At 42.7% G+C, this 18,743-nt stretch overlaps 1 protein-coding gene across 1 annotated transcript in view; it reads right to left on the bottom strand.

Moving 5' to 3' along the window:
- Positions 1-1,903: 1,903 nt before the first annotated feature.
- The window catches only part of slc35f2 (solute carrier family 35 member F2), a 30,509-nt gene continuing 13,669 nt past the window's right edge, over positions 1,904-18,743 (bottom strand). The window contains exons 7-8 of the mRNA XM_033023431.1: positions 14,913-15,067; positions 1,904-2,131 (exon numbers count right to left, since the gene is read on the bottom strand). Of these exons, the coding sequence (XP_032879322.1) occupies positions 1,904-2,131; positions 14,913-15,067 (383 nt within the window). The remainder of the gene's footprint in view (positions 2,132-14,912; positions 15,068-18,743) is intronic.

Here is an 18,743-nt window from a genome sequence, read left to right on the forward strand (position 1 = left end):
ATACTAAGTAAGTAAGTAAGTTTATTGGCCAAGTATTCACATACAAGGAATTTGCCTTGGTGCTCCGCCCACAAGTAACAACATGACATACAGTGACAGTTATGAAGGACTCAGAAAACACTAAACATTAATAATAATAAGACATTAATGATAAAACACCATTGATCACGCATGTCAACCTACAAAATACCAGATCAAAGGGAGGCTACAGATTTTTGGCTTTTAAGTAGAGCAAGTACTCATGGATAAAAACTGTTTTTATGTCTGGCTGTGGCAGCTTTGACAATCCAAAGGGAAGTGATTCAAAGAGTTTGTGGCCAGGGTGAGAGGGGTCAGAGATGATCTTGCCCACTCGTTTCCTGGCCCTTGCAGTGTACAGTTCACCAATTGAGGGAAGGTTGCAGCCAATAATCTTCTCTGCTGATCGGACGATTCACTGCAGCCTCCAGGTGTCGTGCTTGGTGGTTGAGCCAAGCCAGACCATGATGGAGAAGGTGAGAACAGACTCTACGATGGCCGTGTAGAATTGGACCATCATTGCCTGTGGAAGATTGGGCTTCCTCAGCTGCCGCAGGAAGTACATCCTCTGTTGTGCCTTTTTGACTGTGGAAACGATGGTAGCCCCCCTCTTAAGGTCCTTGGAGATGATGGTTCCCAGGAACTTGAAAGACTCCACAGATGTGACTGTGGTGTTGTTGATGGTGAGTGGGGTTAGGGGAGGGGGAGCTCTCCTAAAGTTTACAATCAATTCCACTGTCATAAGAGCATTGAGCTCTATGTTGTTGCCACGGCACCAGGACGCCAGCTGTGTCACTTCCTGTCTGTAGGCAGATTCCTCCCCATCCTGGATCAGTCCAATCAGGGTTGTGTCGTCCGCAAACTTGAGAAGCTTGACAGGTGTCTGTGGAGGTGCAGTCGTTGGTGTAGAGAGAGTAGAGAGTACGCAGCCTTGCGGTGCTCCTATGTTGAGCGTTTGCGGGTCCGAGATGTGCTTTCCCAGCCTCACATTGTGCTTCCTGTCTGTCAGGAAGTTGGTGATCTACTGACAGAGGGGTTCAGGCACAGTCAACTCTGAAAGTTTGTAGTGTAGTAGCTCTGGCACAATGGTGTTGAATGCAGAGTTAAAATCAACAAACAGGATCCTCGCTTAGGTCCCCTGGTGGTCTAGGTGCTGTAGGATGAAGTGTAGGCCCAGGTTGACTGCATCATCCACAGATCTATTGGCCCAATATGCAAACTGCAGAGGGTCCAGCAGGGAGTTTGTGATCTTTTTCAGCTTGTCCAGCACAAGCCTTTCGAGTGTCTTCATGACTACAGAGGTCAGTGCGACAGGCCTGTAGTCATTAAGATCAGTAATCCTTGCCTTTTTGGGTACAGGGACAATAGTGGAGACTTTGAAGCAGGCAGGGACAGTACATGGTTGCAGGGACTGGTTAAAAATGTCTGTATAGACCGGTGCCAGCTGTTTGGCACAGAGCTTAAGAGTAGAGGGGGAAACATTATCAGGTCCTGGAGATTTCCGGCTCTTTTGTCCTCTGAAAAGCCTCTCTACCTAATGCTACCTTTTTGAGTTTATTGGATAATTAAAATCCTGAGGCAATTCATTTCAACATAGGCGTTCTCGCGATGCACTATTCTATCTAAATAATAACCTGTACTGAAACATGTCCAATTCAGCCAGGCAGTAAGAGTAACATTTACTTAGAAACTTTGTGGTTAAAGAATTATCTGAAGTCCAACATTTGCCCTTTGAACTCGGTTAATGCAATTTAAAGGAAAAGTCAATGCTCTGGTTTATTAAATGGATATGTGTTTATTGTTAAAGAATATTATTACTTCAGCATATTAAGGGAATCAACAATGATTTAACATAATAATGAGAGAAAAAGTTCTGAAGGGTCCTTTATGCTTGACATCTGTTTGGGTTGGGTGTTTCCACTGGGAGCTGGTTGGAGATAGAATGGCTGCTGGCTTCTTGGCTATTGACATCATTCACTGGAACAGGGTTACTAGATCCTTCACTTGCAGCCTGCTGTTGATTCTGGACTTCACTTGTATGTGATGGAGATGAGTTGTAGAGGATAAATCCAATCAATATGAGCAGAAATGCCAGGACATACAGCGTTGAAAACTATTGATGAGGATTAAAAGGAGAAGTACTCAAATATTTGTTTTTAATTGTAATTCACTTTAACAGAAGCATAATGACATTCAAATATTGGATGGGTATACACGTGGTAAGAGAGAGTATTAAGGGATTTGGTATATTTAAAAGTGAAGAATAGCCATGCCAGAAGATAATAAGAAGAAAAAGGCAGGAGCTGTGACGATACTTTTTTTATCCTTTCTGGATTTTTAATCCTTCCTAGCAGAAGATTGCAAAAATTGTCCTATATTTTAAAAGGAAAGGATACAGTTCGGTAACATAGACAAGTTTGTTTGTTCAGTAAGTTATTGAAATCCATTTAAGCAAAATTAAAAAGCTTCAATAAGAAAATCATTGATTATAGGCACTGCCCAATAACGTACAGGTTACATCCCACAGACCTTTACGTAAGTCAGATGTTACATAAATCGGAAGACCATGGGAGCTTCCATGCGGAGACATCATGGGGAGCATCCGTGAGAACAGCTGACTAGCTTGCGGAAACAGCCACATGCGGCGGCAGTCACGCAGTGCTACCAAGATTACCAAGACGCGTAACTCGAAAATAAAGCAGTGGGCTTAAAGAATTGTTTATGTAAGTGCGAGTTTACTTGAGTCATCTGTTGCGTAAATTGGAGAGTGCCTGTATTTAGGATGGTCAGCAAGGGGGGGGGTCGTATCCAACTTGATTACAAGGCCACAGATGAGTAGAGCATATAATTCTGGTCGTACAGTGCACGGTAAAGGGCCTGTCCCACTGCGAGGACCTAATTTGCGAGTTTAGAAGAGTTTGCGCTCGCCACAAACTCGCAGTATGGTCGACACGTGATCCTAGGAGGTCACTGTAACTCTCCTTCATGCTCGAGAGAAAAATTTTCAACATGCTGAAAAATTTTCCGCGAGTCAAAATTGGTCGGCATGGTTCTTTTGAACTCGTAGTGCAGTGGTAGTGGGGTCACCATGCAGTTATAGGCAGTTGAGGCAGCCGTAGGCAAACTCCTTTGCTGACCGGGCATTTTAATTGGGTCATTGGAGTTTTCAGAACCAAGGAAAACCGACCGGTAATGTTAAATGCCCGCTAAACTTTATTAAAAGTTGTCTGGCTTCTTAAAAGTGTCTCCACTCCTTCTCCCCCCCCCCCCCCCCCACCCTCTCCCCCCCTTCTCCCCCCCTTCGCCCCCCTCCTCTCCCCTTCTCCGCCAACCCCCCTCCCCGCTGTCTAAAAGACTTACCGTACAATGTGCCAGCTGTCTTTTACCATCCTGTTCATCGTGGGTGTGAATTTCAGACAGCGCTCCCCCGCATTCCCTGGCCCCCGTCTTTGCGATGTGTTTGTGTGTATGTGTGTGTTGACGGTCGATCCAGCTCGTGGTTTCATCGCTGACGGTCGATCCAGCTCGAGGTTTTTCAGGTGAGTGCCCTCGAGCTTGAAGGTCAAAGACAGTTGCTGAAAAGTCGCGTAAGTGGGACAGGCCCTTTAAATGTCATTGCTCTGGAGAAGGTGTAGCAGAGAGTTTAGAAGGATGTTGCCAAGAGTAGAAATTGTTTAGTCAATCATTCTCCCATCGATATTAAGAACAAAGCTGGTGTATATTGAAAAATTGCAAACAAAAAATAAATTAGGAAAGTGGATAAACTTAAACAGACTAAGTTGAGGGGATTTTATTTGAGATGTATGGAATGATTAATTGCCTGCATATTATAAATAGGAAAAACTTACTTCTCTTAGCAAATGGGTCAAAGCCAGGTGCATTGGTTTAAAACAATTGGTAGAAAGATGAGAGGAGACAAGGAGATTTTTTTCACCTGGGGGTGTCCTTGAAAGAGTGTTGAGGTAGAAAGCCTCATCACCTTTTCGCAATGCTTTAATGTGTTCTTGAAGAGAGCGATCTGTAATGTTATGGACCCAATGCTGGGAGATAACATCAGGATGTAAAGTCATAGAGTCATATAGCATGAAAGGCCCTTCGGCCCAACTTGTCCATGCCAACCAAGATACTCCATCAACACTAGTCCCACCTGCCTGTGTTTAACCCATATCGCTCTAAACCTATCCTAGCCACGTACCTGTCTAAATGTTTCTTAAACGTTGTGATAGTACCTGCCTCAATGACCTCCTCTGGCAGCTCGTTCCATATACCCACCACACTGAAAAAGTTGCCCCTCAGATTCCTATTAAATCTTTCCCCTCTCACCTTAAACCTATGTTTAGGTGTCATCAGGAGTTATCAGCTGTTATCAGGCAATTGTACAATCCTACCAACAACTAGAGAGCAGTCCCGAGCTACTATCTACCTCATCGGAGACATTCAGACTATCTTTGATCTGTATTGGGAGTGACTTTATCTTGTACTAAACGTTATTCATGTTATTCTCTTTATCAATTATCTATACACTGAAGAGGACTCAATTGTAATCATGTATTGTCTTTCTGCTGACTGGTTAGTGTGCAGTCACACAGAGAGTGGTGAATCTCTGGAACTCTCTGCCACAGAGGGTAGTCGAGGCCAGTTCATTGGCTATATTTAAGAGGGAGTTAGATGTGGCCCTTGTGGCTAAGGGGATCAGAGGGTATGGAGAGAAGGCAGGTACGGGATACTGAGTTGGATGATCAGCCATGATCATATTGAATGGCGGTGCAGGCTCGAAGGGCCGAATGGCCTACTCCTGCACCTAATTTCTATGTTTCTATGCAACAAAAGCTTTTCACTGTAGCTTGGTGCAGGTGACAATAAACTAAACTCAACTTCAAATTATGCCCTCTGGTTCTTGATTTCCCTATGCTAGGTAATAGACTCTGCGTTCACTCTAGCTATCCCCCACATGTTTCTAAAACACCACTATAAGATCACCCCACATCCTCCTGCGCCACAAGGAATAAAGTGCTGGCCTGCTCAACCTCTGGCCCTGTGATTAGCCAAACCCATTGAGTTGAATGGTCTGTTTTTGCATCATACATTTTCCTTGATTCTCTGACCAGTTTCCAAAAATCTTAAAGCCCCCATTTTTCAACTTACAATTAACATGAGCTTACTGAAATCCAAGACCTGAATGAAATGAGATTTTCTCCAATATAACATAACTATCACAACATTTTAAATCTGTAAATTCATTATTTTTTTTTCAATATTTCTTCTTTATAAATACAGAAAAGTGTTTGGCAAGGAGTCATAGAGTGATACAGCATGGAATCAGGCCCTTCAACCCAACTTGCCCACACTGACCAACATGCCCCATCTACACTAGTCCCATCTGCCTGCATTTGGCCCATATCCCTTTAAACCTATCCTATCCTTGTATCCTAGTACCTGCCTCAACTGTGGCAGTATATTCCATACACCCCGCACCCCTTGTGTAAAAATGAGTTTAACTATTGTTACTGATGTGCAAAGCTATCCTCCCACACATGATACAGCTGTTAGCCTTTAATTATAAAAAAAAAAGAGGTGCAAAAGAGAATTTAAATACAAACCATTTATGAGTTGACTGGTTAATATTAAAGCAGCCTATTAGGCTGCAGAGGACGTTGATGTTAATCACAGTGGTGGCTTGATTTTTTTTCTTTGGGTTTCCATAGCTACCTCCTACACATTGCTACCAAGAGACAGTAACCTTTGCACCACTCTGTAATTATCTAACTGAGAAAATAGCCTGTAAGCTGTTACTTGAGATTTAAAAGGGCACAAGGTTGCGACATTGTTTTTAGCATTGTGAAATTGCCTGGGGCATTAGCAGATTTATGATCACTGGACAGACAAAAAATGAGGAATCATTCCAGATCAGTTTCCAGGATCATACAAGCTAGTTAGCACTGATTGAAGTCGACTCGCAGCTCTTAAAGATGGAGCGGTGTGGAAAACATTCTGAATATCCTTGCAGATCTCAGGTGAGAATGAGTATCCAGATCTCTGGAAACAGATCTCTAGATACAAAGTGCTGGCGTAATTCAGCAGGTCAGGCAGCATCTCTGTAGTAAAAAGGTGATGTTTTGGGTCAGGACCCTTCTTCAAACTTGTTGAAAGCAGCCCTGGTGGCATTGTGGACAAGGAGGAGAAAAGAAGAGAGACGTCTTCCCATGGAAGCCTGGGACACCCTCAAAGAGACTGCCATCGAGGCAACAGTGGGAGGCACCTAGTGAAGTCACTACCAGGTATAAAGACAAGGATACAGTTCTAAAATGAGTTCAGTGAACTCAGACATGTGAAATAGATCGGTAAATTCAGTGGAAAAGATGGCGGATGTGCAGGAGTGGGCGCCGTCTGTGTATGGCAGCCTGCCCGCAGTCCGTCTCTTCACCTTTTTTTTATTTTAAGTCCTGTCTAAAATGTTAGTGGAGGTCTTTTATGTGGGGGGTGGGGTGGGGAAGGGGGAAACTTTATTTCTTAGTCTCCTACCTGGTCGGAGAGGCAGCATCCCTCCGAGCTGCTTCTTCGTCCCGTCCTCGCGGCCTACCATCGAGAATGGAGCGGCGTTTCCTGTCGGGACCGGCCGGGACTACAGTTTCGGCGGCGGCGGAGCAGCGCTGGGATACCAACACGGAGCGGGCGATGCCTTACTGGGTCGCCGTGCGGTAAGCTCCAGAGCGCTGTGTCTGCCGACTCCCAACATCGCGGAGCTGTGGCTGGGGGCGTCCGGCCGCGGGCGGCGCTGGATTTGGAGCGCCGATGATCCAGGGATCGAGTTTGCCGGGGTCGGAGCTCCAACTGGCGCGGCCTGAGGACTACGAGTGCCCCGGTCTCCGGTCTCCAGGGAGGAGGCAGCCGCTCCAGACTTTCCAAGCCGCTGAGGAATGTATTCACCCGACGCCGGAGTTCCATCTTCATGGCAAGAGGGCCCAGAAAATCATCGGACTGGCTGTAAGGCCACAAATGGGCCCCGACCTCGGGTGTTTCACAGAGGAAGAGGACTTAACTTTCTGGTGCCTTTCCCCACAGTGGGAATTTTTGATTCTGCTGTGGGGGGACGTTTGTGTTGAACTCTATAATGTGTTGTGTCCAATTTCTTTATTTTTTTTAACCTTTTTCTATGGTTTGTATGGAAACTTATTATTTAATTTATGTAAAGCACTTTGGTGTCAATGCGAGTTGACTTAAAACGTGCTATATAAATAAAATTTACTTACTTACTTACTTACTTTAAATTCTGATTACAGCAGCGCGATTTTTTGTACAGCACACTATATTGTACAGCACACCTTCAACAACTTCTTCTTCGAGTCTGTTGCAATCTCAGATGTCGTTCTGCCAGTATCTGGCGCAGGTCACAGCTGGTCGGGTCCTGGGGGCTGCACTGGGGGGCGTCGTCACACTCCAGTAGGTGGGACATTGTCTGTACTGCTCCACAGCTGCATGTGTCTTCTGCCTGGTAGTTCCATGCTTTCATAAGTGCTTTGCACCTCCCCTGCTCCACTCGTAATCTGTTGAGGGTCTTCCAGGTTGGCCAAGGGAGGTCGTGCCCTCTGGCGAGGCATTCAGTCGGAGTGATTCCTCTCTCCATCGAGTTGTGGGCTCGTGTGTTGAGCTGGTTCCATTCATCTTTCCAGATGTTGGTCCTTGCTGTTTGTTTGGTTGTCTGGAGAGGTGGGACTGTCTGCAAGAAACTGGCTCTGGATTTCAGTCGGGGTGGAGGTGCTGTGTGTCCGTGCAGGGGGTGCCTGGTATCGATCTCCTGTGCTCTCCGCTCGTCTTGGGCGACGATGGATCGTCTGATATGGGGGGGGGGGGGCAATACCAGCTAGGGCGTAGAGGCACGGGACTGGCGTTGTCTTTATGCATCCCGTGATAATGTGGCAGGTGTCGTTGAGGGCTGTGTCAACCAGTTTGGTGTGGTGGGAGCGGCTCCAGCTTGAGCACGCGTATTCAGCTGTGGAGAACAACTTCAACAACTACCTACCAACAATCTTTTAATTGGAAACAAATTCAAGGACAGTCCCTTCCCTGATGTTATAGGGCATCTGAACTGTCCTCTCGCCTGCTAGAGTGTAATCCTGACCTCCCATCTACTTCACTGGATACCTCTGAACTATCTTTAATTGGACCTTATCAGACTTTATCTTGCACTAAATGTTGTACCGTTTATCATTTGGCTGCAACGGCGTGATTGTAATCTTTGTAATCTTGATTGTAATCTCCTTTGACTGGATAGCACGCAACAAATGCTTTGCACTGCACCTCGGTACACATGACAATAGTAAACTAAACCAAATTAAACTAAACAAGATGCAATATTCAAATTACCCAACACAGCCTCACCAATATATTTTTTCCAAGTCTTGCACAAACTTTCACATTTTCACATATCACTCATATATTCCAAGGCACTTGGTAATATATTTTGCCCTCTCGTAAAATAAAGTGTGAGACAATTGGTGGCTTCAACAACAATCAGGGAAAAGATACAATTTGTTTAAGAAGGAACAGCAGATGCTGGAAAATCGAAGGTACACAAAAATGCTGGAGAAACCCGCTGAGTTTCTCCAGCATTTTTGTGTACCAAAAGATACAATATAGTGTGTGCCACACCCCAGAAGGAAACATGTAGGCCATTATTGGAAGCTTACAAACCCTGGTGAGCCGGCAGCTTTGAGATCACAAAATATCTTCCAATCTAATCCTCCATGTGAGGCTATGATAACCAGGTGCATGTTGAACAGCAAAAGAGAAGCTCATCCAGTGATATCACAGCAGCTACTAGTTTAGTTTAGTTTTGTTTATTATGGTCATGTGTACCAAGGTACAGTGAAAAGCATTTGTCTGTGTGCTATCCCATCAAAGAAAAGACTGTGCATGATTACAATCGTGCCATGCACTGTTTTAGGTATGTACTGCTCAGTTCAATCTGAAGACAATCTGAGCAGGTACCTCAGTGAGTGGAGTTCCCATCCAAGCTGATAACATGCATTATTTCTCTTTCTGGTTAGCCTTGAGATGCATCACAGCATGGTTTGGGAACAGCTCCATCCAAGACCGCAATAAATTGCAGAGAACTGTAGTGGCAGCTCAGACCATCTCACAAACCAACCTCCCTTCCATTGACTCCATCTATATTTCATGCTGCTTCGCCCAGGCCATCAGCATAATCAAGGACAAATGTCACCCCGAACACTCCCTCTTCTCCCCTCTACCATCAGGCAAGTGGTACAGAAATTTGAAAACACATACCTCCAGATTCAGGGACATTTTCTTCCTAGCTGTTATCAGGCAACTGGACCATCCTATCAACAACTAGAGAGCAGTCCTGAACTACTGTCTACCTCAATGGAAACCCTCAGACTATCTTTAATCAGACTTTACTGGACTTTATCTTGCACTAAACATTATTTCCTTCGTCCTGTATCTGCACACTATGGGCGGCTTGATTGTAATCATATATCGTCTTTCAACTGGATAGCTGGTACATGTGACAATAAACTAAACTAAACCCACTGAGTTCCACCAGCACTTTGTGTTTAGCTCAAGACCCTGGCATCTACAGTTGCTTGTTACTCCACTCAGCCTTCACCCCCCCCCCCCCCGATCAATTTTCACATTTTTTATTCCAATTGATCTGTGAAGGATGAAATCAAGGACTGAGTGCAGCAGATTAACATCAATGCCCAACCATACCTGTTGGCACAACCAGCACTCCATTCCTTGTGTTGTGGTGACAGTACTGAAATCTGCATGTCGTATATGTGGGCACTCATCCCAGAAAATGTTAATATTTACCACCATCATGTGTCATCTGTTAGCAATTTGACACGTGTGAAAAATAATCCCAGTATAATTGTTTTTAATTACAAGCACGGAACACTCAGATCTAGCTTTTATTTCTGTATTCCACAAATACAAAGCTAGCAATTATCAAATCATGTCTGCTCATGAACCTACAGAAGTGAATGTGTTCTTAACTCTAAACAGCAGCTGCAACTGGTATTGGAAGGAGGCAAACATAGCCAGGCATGCTCTGGAGAATTCCTCCAGAGAAAAATAATAGCTCTTGAGGTTACAATTTGCCAACTTAAAACTTCATAGAAAATCACTAAATAAACAGTTTGTAATGAATTCTTTAAGACTGAAAACTAAATTGACTTTCTTCTGCCACAAATATGCATACATCAACAACAGGATAATGTAATGTCTGATTCTAATCTACTTGATTTAATCTACTTGTGTCAGAACAAGGGTCCCTACCCAAAACATCACCAATCCATGTTCTCCAGCTATGCTCCCTAACCTGCTGAGTTACTTCAGCACTTTGTCTACACTTGATTTAACCAGTTTGATTCTCAAGGAGACCATTTGGAACTGACAGATAAAATTGATTTGACTGATTGAAAATGCTGATTTTCTTCTTGGTGACATGTACCTTGGACATCTAATGAGGAAGTAATGTTGCCTGTTGTTAACCTTATCTAGATGTAGAGGATCATGTTGAAATGAGGAATTGCAGATGCTGGCTTACACGAAAGGACACAAAGTACTGGAGTACCTCAACGGTCAGGCAGCATCTCTGCAGAACATTGGTAATTGACATTTCGGGTCGGAACTCTTCTTCAGTCTGTAAAAGATCCTGTCCCGAAAAGTAACCTATTCATGTTCTCTAGAGATGCTGCCTGACCCACTGCGTTACTCCAGCACTTTGTGTCCTTGTGTAGATGATAATATTTGATAACCTTTGCTCACCTTCCAAATGTATTACCAATGCTAAATTTATATGAATCAAATTGCCCATTGCTTATTGTAAGCAAAACTAATTTTGTCAGTTTTCTTCATCTCGTCTGTCCCTAAACCAGCCCAGGCTTTGGTGCACAGTGCAAATTGTGACATGCTGTTTATTTCATGAGCAGAATTTTCATCCCACAGGTCCACTGAAGATTGTGTTTTCCTATTTTCTTCCCACTCAGTCTCTAACCATGACTTTACTATTTGTGGTTTGGATTATTTAATGCTATCCTATCGAGGCAATTATATTCCTATCTCTAACAACTGTGAACTAACTCAGAATGCCACAGCGCTGGTTTCAAGCCATCTATGTTCCACTGTTCCATCATCTACATTCTAGCGACTTCTCTATGTTGTTACAAATCACCGTGAAAAGTATTTCCAAGTTCCACTGGCATTGTCCAGCAGATCTCTCTTTTTCTCTTGCTTGTCTCCTTTGTTGACCTGACACAGGTCCATTCACTGCACTTTAACATTGATGCAATTTGCAAACCACTGCCTTGCTCCCAACAACTCACTCCCACCAATATTGATTCTCCACATCTCAGGGGTAACCACAGAATTTTACTGGAACTTGCCTTGCAAACTTTAGCTCAAATTCATAATTCAACTTGATCATTACTATGCTCAATGAACATGTACCTTTGCAATCGAGGGAAACATCCCAAATTGTAATTAGTATCCATGTAGTTGGTGATCCCATTTAGGATTTCACTTGATAGAACCTTTATTACGTGTGAGTGTGATTGTAATTGGTCATAACTTATTTTACATAAATATAGGTTTAAACCTCATTTTTTAATAAATGGATGAAGCAATCTATTTCATTGATAAAAAAGAATTGTACTATTCATTCAACTCAACTGTTTTCCTGAATATTTTTATTAGATATTTATAAATATGAATTTCCTCAAGCAATAAACCTGGTACTCTGCTGAAGTAAGGGGGCTACAGTTATATAACTTTAAATTTATTATTTCGATCTTCAAAGCCTGAGCCACCAGGAGTGGGGCTTAATCATGCCGTTCAGGATGTTGGTCTGGTCTTTCTCTCACTGTCTCTGTCTAAAAATGTAGTGATAAAACCTTCATCACATTTTTTTAAAATACCTTCATGAGCTGGGAAGAGGGAGAAGCTGCAGTATTCTTTTTTGGCAGATACAGCCACAAGGACCTGAAAGGCCTTCACCTATGTGAGAAATGTCTCGGCTTCTGCAATGTCTCCGTTAATGGACCAAAGAAGGAAATTTCAAATGTAAACAATGTTGTGCGATTAGTTCCGCTAGTAAATAAAAACTCCTCTTTTTGCGCTCGAATGGTTGGATGTACAAAATCCAGGAAACTCCACTAAATCTTCTCTGGCCAAGGTAAGAAAGTTAGAGACCCCATAAAGTTTAACGATTATTTACACTCAGTTTGTAATTGGGAATTAGGTGGAGTGATTTATTCTATAAACATAAGCCTGTATTTTATAAATATTTTAGCTGCTAGCTTAACTTTGTTAAGTAAATTCATATATTTATTTAAAGTTGAATAGTGAAAGGCGTGGATAGATCGGATGTGGAGAGGATGTTTCCACTAGTGGGAAAGTCTAGAACCAGAGGGAACAGCCTCAGAATAAAAAGATGTACCTTTAGAAAGGAGATGAGCACAGCACATCTTGAAGAAATGCGATTCCTCCTAACAGATAAACCAGACCAATTCTTAACGAGTTGGTCTCCATTTATTGAATTCTTGGAAGCATATGGTAGGTATGTTGCAAAGCCTACCTGAAGCGTCGTTGAAGATCTGCCGCTGAGGTTGTGCGCGATTTTGGCGCCGTTTAGAGGGGGCGGGTTTAAAACGCGATTTTCTCTAAGCTGTTCCAATCGAAAATGTTCAGCCTAGTTAATTATTAACGAAAAATCGCTGATAGACCCCGTCGCAAAAGCTATTATTAGGTTTAAAGGCCTTGAATAATAGTTATAGTAGTTTAAAAATCAATCTTTAAACCCGCGACCGTCAGCAACCGCAGAGTCTCATAAAGAAAATAGCAGAAGGTAGGTTGTATATTTTTACATTCAAAAGGGCTTCTAAAGATCCTTTTATACAAAATTTAATATTGCGAGTAGCTCAATTTGGGCCCATTATATCGCGCAGTATTTTTCTCGGCATTTGAGGCACAAATCTACCGCAATGTGAACGTTCTAAACCAGCGCGTTCCACAGGATCCCGCTAGAAAGCTGATTTAAATGGGCATTTATTTACAGCAATTGAACACTGAATTCCTTCCATTTGGCCTATAAATTAATGTAAATGAGATTTTAAAATCATGTTTTATTGTGCATTATTTGTGAATATTATTTGGACATTTAGGCTATTTAAAAATGTTAATCATTTATTAAGAAATGGATAGATGTTGAGATCTAGTAATTGAAGTCTGAAATTAGCTACAATTAGGTAACTAACTAATTATATGCTTTAATTTCAGGTCATCCAAGTAAGATTATTTTATATTTGTTTCACAATGCTTCAATCTATGATAACTGAAAATTTCATTCAGTTCTCTTAATTTTTAAGAAAGTTATGGGCTTTTGACTGTTCACGATCACAACTTTTTTGTTATGTCCATAGAAAATCAATAGGGAACAAGATGCTCATTTCCGAGTATGAAAATGGCCATAACTTTTTAAATACTTGAGATATGAAAGTGAATTAGATGTCAAATTAAACTTATTTTTATGCTTTATCTGATGGGATAAATTACAGACTTGATTTTTAAAATCTCAAAATTTTGTAACATTGCTACATATGGTGCAACAAAATCGTAAAAACCAACTGTTTCAGGTCTGGGTGAAAGATGGTCAAGAATATAAATACTTATCTCCTATCTCCTATTTTCTACTCTTTCTCTCTCTCTTTCTTCTTTTTTACTTCTCTCCCTCACTCTCTCTCTCTTTTCTTTTTTTTTCTCACACACTATACATCACATGTTTTTCTATCCTCTATTACCTAGTCTCCTTTTCTCTCTCTCATTTAAAAAAGAATAGAAAATGAAGCTGTACATAGAATGTAACATGCCAACATATATTTGGCACCTGGAAAAAGGTGCCACTGTATTGTACTTACTTCTAATAAATAAATAAATAAACAAATAAATAAATAAATAAATAGATAAATAAATAGATAAATAAATAAATAAAAGGAAGGAGATGAGGAGGAATTGCTTTAGTCAGAGGGTGATGAATCTGTGAAATTTGTTGCCTCAGAAGGCTGTGGAGGTCATCAATGGCTATTTTTAAGGCGGAGATTGGTAGATTCTTGATTAGTACAAGTGTCAGGAGTTATGGGGAGAAGGCAGAAGAATGGGGTTGAGAGGGAAAGATAGATCAGCTATGATTGAATGGTGGAGTAGATTTTATGGGCCAAGTAGCTTAATTCTGCTTCCATAACTTATGAACATGAATGTAAAGTAATGGGTATGGGTCAATCCAATAGATGCCAATATTTAACACATAAGGATTTATTCTGTATCCTCGCCATGCTACTGAAATTGTGCTTAGGTATCAAAAGTGGATTAGATGGTTTTAAAAGTAAGGTGGTCACATATTACACTGATCCAAAGTCGGGAAGATTGAGAAGATTCTAAAGTCGGATCCTAGGTTTAAACTGAAAAGTCAATAATTAGTTTCTGATAAAAAATTAAGCACCTAAAACCCAGGAGGAACAGAGGAACAGATTCAATAGCCATTCTGTTGAGATGCTAAACATAATTATATGGTGCAAACATTTGCCGAATGGATGGATGACAGTTCCATGCAAAAAAATACAGAGTAAAAGGATGTTATTGTTGGATCTTCCAGCCGTATAAATGGATATTGGCCAGCCAAAATCAACAACGTCACACTGCCTACAGCCTTGGATAGAATGGCCAGGTTTGGAAAAGACCAGGCTAAGAGATGGGAAAATGGTCCAGAAAAAAAGAGAGGAGTGCGTAATCAGTGCAAGTAAAATAAAATTCAATGTAGATACCTTAAATCCTCCAATACATGTTAATAGTTGAGTGTCTCATGAATGGTAGCTTACCTTGTAATGGAATAAGAAGATCCCAAAGAAGAGGCTGTAGAGGTCGGCAGTCAGAGTGCCAAGGTTGACCGAGGTGGCATTGCTGAGCTTAATCACAATGGGTAGGAAGCTATACCATCCAAACATGCAGATCGAAAATGAAGTGAATAATAATACTGTAAAAAGAGACTCAGAATATTATATTGAATTGGCATTGCATTACTGTGACCATATGTGTCTGATCTCAGCAGATTCAATCCTGTAAAAGCAAGGAACTACGGATGCTAGTTTATACCAAAGATAGACACAAAGTGCTGGAGTAACTCAGCAGATCAGGCAGCATCTCTGGAGAAAAAGAATGGGTGACATTTCGGGTCGGGACCTTTCTTCAGACTGAAGGTAGGGGATGGGGGTTGAAGAGCTGGAGGTGAGAAAAATTGATCTCTTTTTATGCCAGTGTCCTTGGGTTGATGCTACTGAAAACAATGATGCATATTATTTTAGTTTTAGGGACACAGCATGGAAACAGGCCCTTCGGCCCACCGAGTTCATGCCGACAAACAATCACCCGTACACAAGTTTTATCCTACAGTCCCGGGACAATTTTACAGAAGCCAATTAACTTACAAACATGCAGCTATTTGGAGTGCGGGATGAAACTGGAGCACCCGGAGAAAACCCAAGCGGTCACAGGGAGAACATACAAACTCTGTACAGACAGCACCCATAGTCAGGATCGAACTCGGGTCTCTGGCACTGTAATGCCCCTGCCCACATAGGAAACCTGAACGGAAACCTCTGGAGACTTTGCGCCCCACCCAAGGTTTCCGGAGGTTGCAGGTGGTTGCCGGAGGTTGCAGGTAGTGGAAGCAGGTAGGGAGACTGACAAAAACCTCCGGGAACCGCACGGAAACCTTGGGTGGGGCACAAAGTCTCCAGAGGTTTCCGTTCAGGTTTCCTAAGTGGGACAGGGGCATAGGGCAGCAACTCTACTGCACCACAGTGCTGCGCAATGTCTCCAATGACTGCATCGATATACTCTGGTGGGAGTTCTTTTTTATCTAGAGCTCAATGAGAAAGCAGTCTTTGCATCTAGGAAAGCAAGAGCATCACTGAAATGACTTCTTGCACCTGTGGGAGTGTCATACTGTGAACAATGTTCAAGAGAATTCACCATCTTCTTAAACAAGAGCAGATTTTAAATTCTTCAGAGGAATTTATACCATCTGTACTTTGAAAGCATTAGTGCATTTTGATTTATATGTCTTTTCTCTCTGGGTAATATAATTTTGCAATGATGAAAAGAAAATCCAGTTATATATCTAATTCCAATGATAAATTGTTACATAAAGCTTATAGTTTTTCCTCACAGGAAACTTTAAACTTTAGACTTTGGAGATACGACATGATAACAGACCCTCTGACCCACCGAGTCCGCGCCGACCAACGATCACCCCGTACACAAGCACTATCCTACAGACGAGGGACAATTTTACAGTTTGACCAAAATGAATTAACCTACAAACCTGTAAGTTTTTTGGAGTGTGGGAGGGAACCGGAGCGCCCGGAAAGAACACACGCCGTCACAGGGAGAACGTACAAACTCTGTACAAGCAGCCCCTATAGTCAGGATCGAACCCGAGCCTCTGGAGCCATAAGGCACAAATCTTCTGCGTCACTGCGCTGCCCAAGACTTCATTGCCTCAGGACTGTAGTTGGATAAAGTTGGATACCAGGACAGTATTCTACATACTTGTGCGATTTGATGTGTCTTTGAAATTACAGAGGGAGAACTAGCGAGGATCTTGACTGATAATATCCTTTTCCCATTCAACATAAGCTGCCAATTGATGCATCGGATTTTTTTGGTGAACCAACTATTAAAGTAGAGAAGAATAAGTACATGGCTGAGCAAAACACACAGTACCGGAAGAACTCAACGGGTCAGGCAGCATCTGGGAAGAGAAAGGACAGACGCCATTTCGAGTCAGGACCCTTCTTCAGATGGATTGTTGCAGTGGGGAGGACACCTGGAAAAGAGAGGTGGGGGCTGGACAAAGCCAAGTAAGTGATAGATGGAGACAGGTGAGGGACAGGCATGTGCCGTCAGGGTAGGCAAGGTAGGCACTGCTTACCCCGACTAAAATTATAAAATGGTAATTATTAAATATAAATAGAAGAGGCATGGGAGAATTATGCCTACCTAACAGATCGATCTCTTAGGTAGGCATAATTCTCCCGTGCCTTTCATCCGTAGTACTTGTAACGCGCAAAAGTGTGTGCAGCTCACGTGCCATCGACACTGCTTCAAGCCTTCACGACAAGGGGAGCTGAAGGCAGCTGAAATTCTGCCTTCCTCTATAATCTTTGCTTTGCACCGTGGACTGCGTACTGCACATGCGCAGTGCAAGTTTCTAGGCGGGTTTTTCAATCATGGATTGCTATTATCATAAGAAACTAAGAGAGAAGAATGGAGTTTGTGTCCAAATAATGTGATAAGTAAATTTCTTTGCGCTATATACCATATAAACATATAACCATATAACAATTACAGCACGGAAAACAGGCCATCTCGGCCCTTCAAGTCCGTGCCGAACACTTACTCTCACCTAGTCCCATCTACCTACACTCAGACCATAACCCTCCATTCCTTTCCCGTCCATATACCTATCCAATTTATTTTTAAATGATAAAATCGAACCTGCCTCCACCACTTCCACTGGAAGCTCATTCCACACAGCTACCACTCTCTGAGTAAAGAAGTTCCCTCTCATGTTATCCCTAAACTTCTGTCCCTTAATTCTCAAGTCATGTCCTCTTGTTTGAATCTTCCCTGCTCTCAATAGGAAAAGCTTATCCACGTCAACTCTGTCTATCTCTCTCATCATTTTAAAGACCTCTATCAAGTCCCCCCTTGACCTTCTGCGCACCAAAGAATAAAGACCTAACTTGTTCAACCTTTCTCTGTAACTTAGTTGCTGAAACCCAGGCAACATTCAAGTAAATCTCTTCTGTACTCTCTCTATTTTTTTTTTTTTATAATATAATTAAAAATATATGTTTTTAAATACCGTATTGCCCGGCAATGAAGACGCTATTTTTTACCCAAAAATGAGGCACGGAAATTTACCTGCATCTTGGAGGCCAATGTTGATGTACTGAGGGATAGCCAAGTCTATCGCTCATTGCTGGCAGCTGATGGGAAGCGGCTGTAAAGTGGGAAGCGGCTGTAAAAAGACGGTGCCGCAGGGGGGGGGGGGGAAGAGTTCCTTTCACAGCGTGTGGGGAGCCTAGCCGGGGGTAAAGTTGCGGGGAGGGCAGGAGCATTGAGAAGTGGGGGGTCGGGAATCATGCCAATAACTCACTCACTCACTCACCTCTGCCGCAGAGCTCCAAAGACCCACATCATCCTGGCCTCACTACTTGTTGTGCTGGGTGACACTGCATGGTATTCACTGCCCGGTCCGTGCCTTTCAATGTAGACCGGACAGTGAGGGGACCAGCTCAAGAGCGGGTCAGTGGGTGATGGATAACAGGACAGCAGGCAGTGGAGCTTACTCCTGTGTCAGCGTGATCAAGGGACCAATTGAGGTTACTTGCAACTTTACCCCGGGCCAGACTCCCCACATGCTGTGGAAGGAACTCTACCCCCAATAGGTCCCTTAAACTAGTATTGTCATTCAATAAGATCACAACTGATTCAACTTGTCCCGGTGTGCTCCCGTTTTTCCCACCATCCCTCCACCTGCCATCACCCTCCACTCCCCACCCATTCAGTAATTCAGAATGAAGGAGATTTGGAAGCCTTGGGCAAATTGAATTGTTACTTTTTTAATTTTTTTGAGCGTGGGA

This window comes from Amblyraja radiata, chromosome 6 (assembly GCF_010909765.2).
Source record: "Amblyraja radiata isolate CabotCenter1 chromosome 6, sAmbRad1.1.pri, whole genome shotgun sequence".
Lineage (NCBI taxonomy): Eukaryota > Metazoa > Chordata > Chondrichthyes > Rajiformes > Rajidae > Amblyraja > Amblyraja radiata.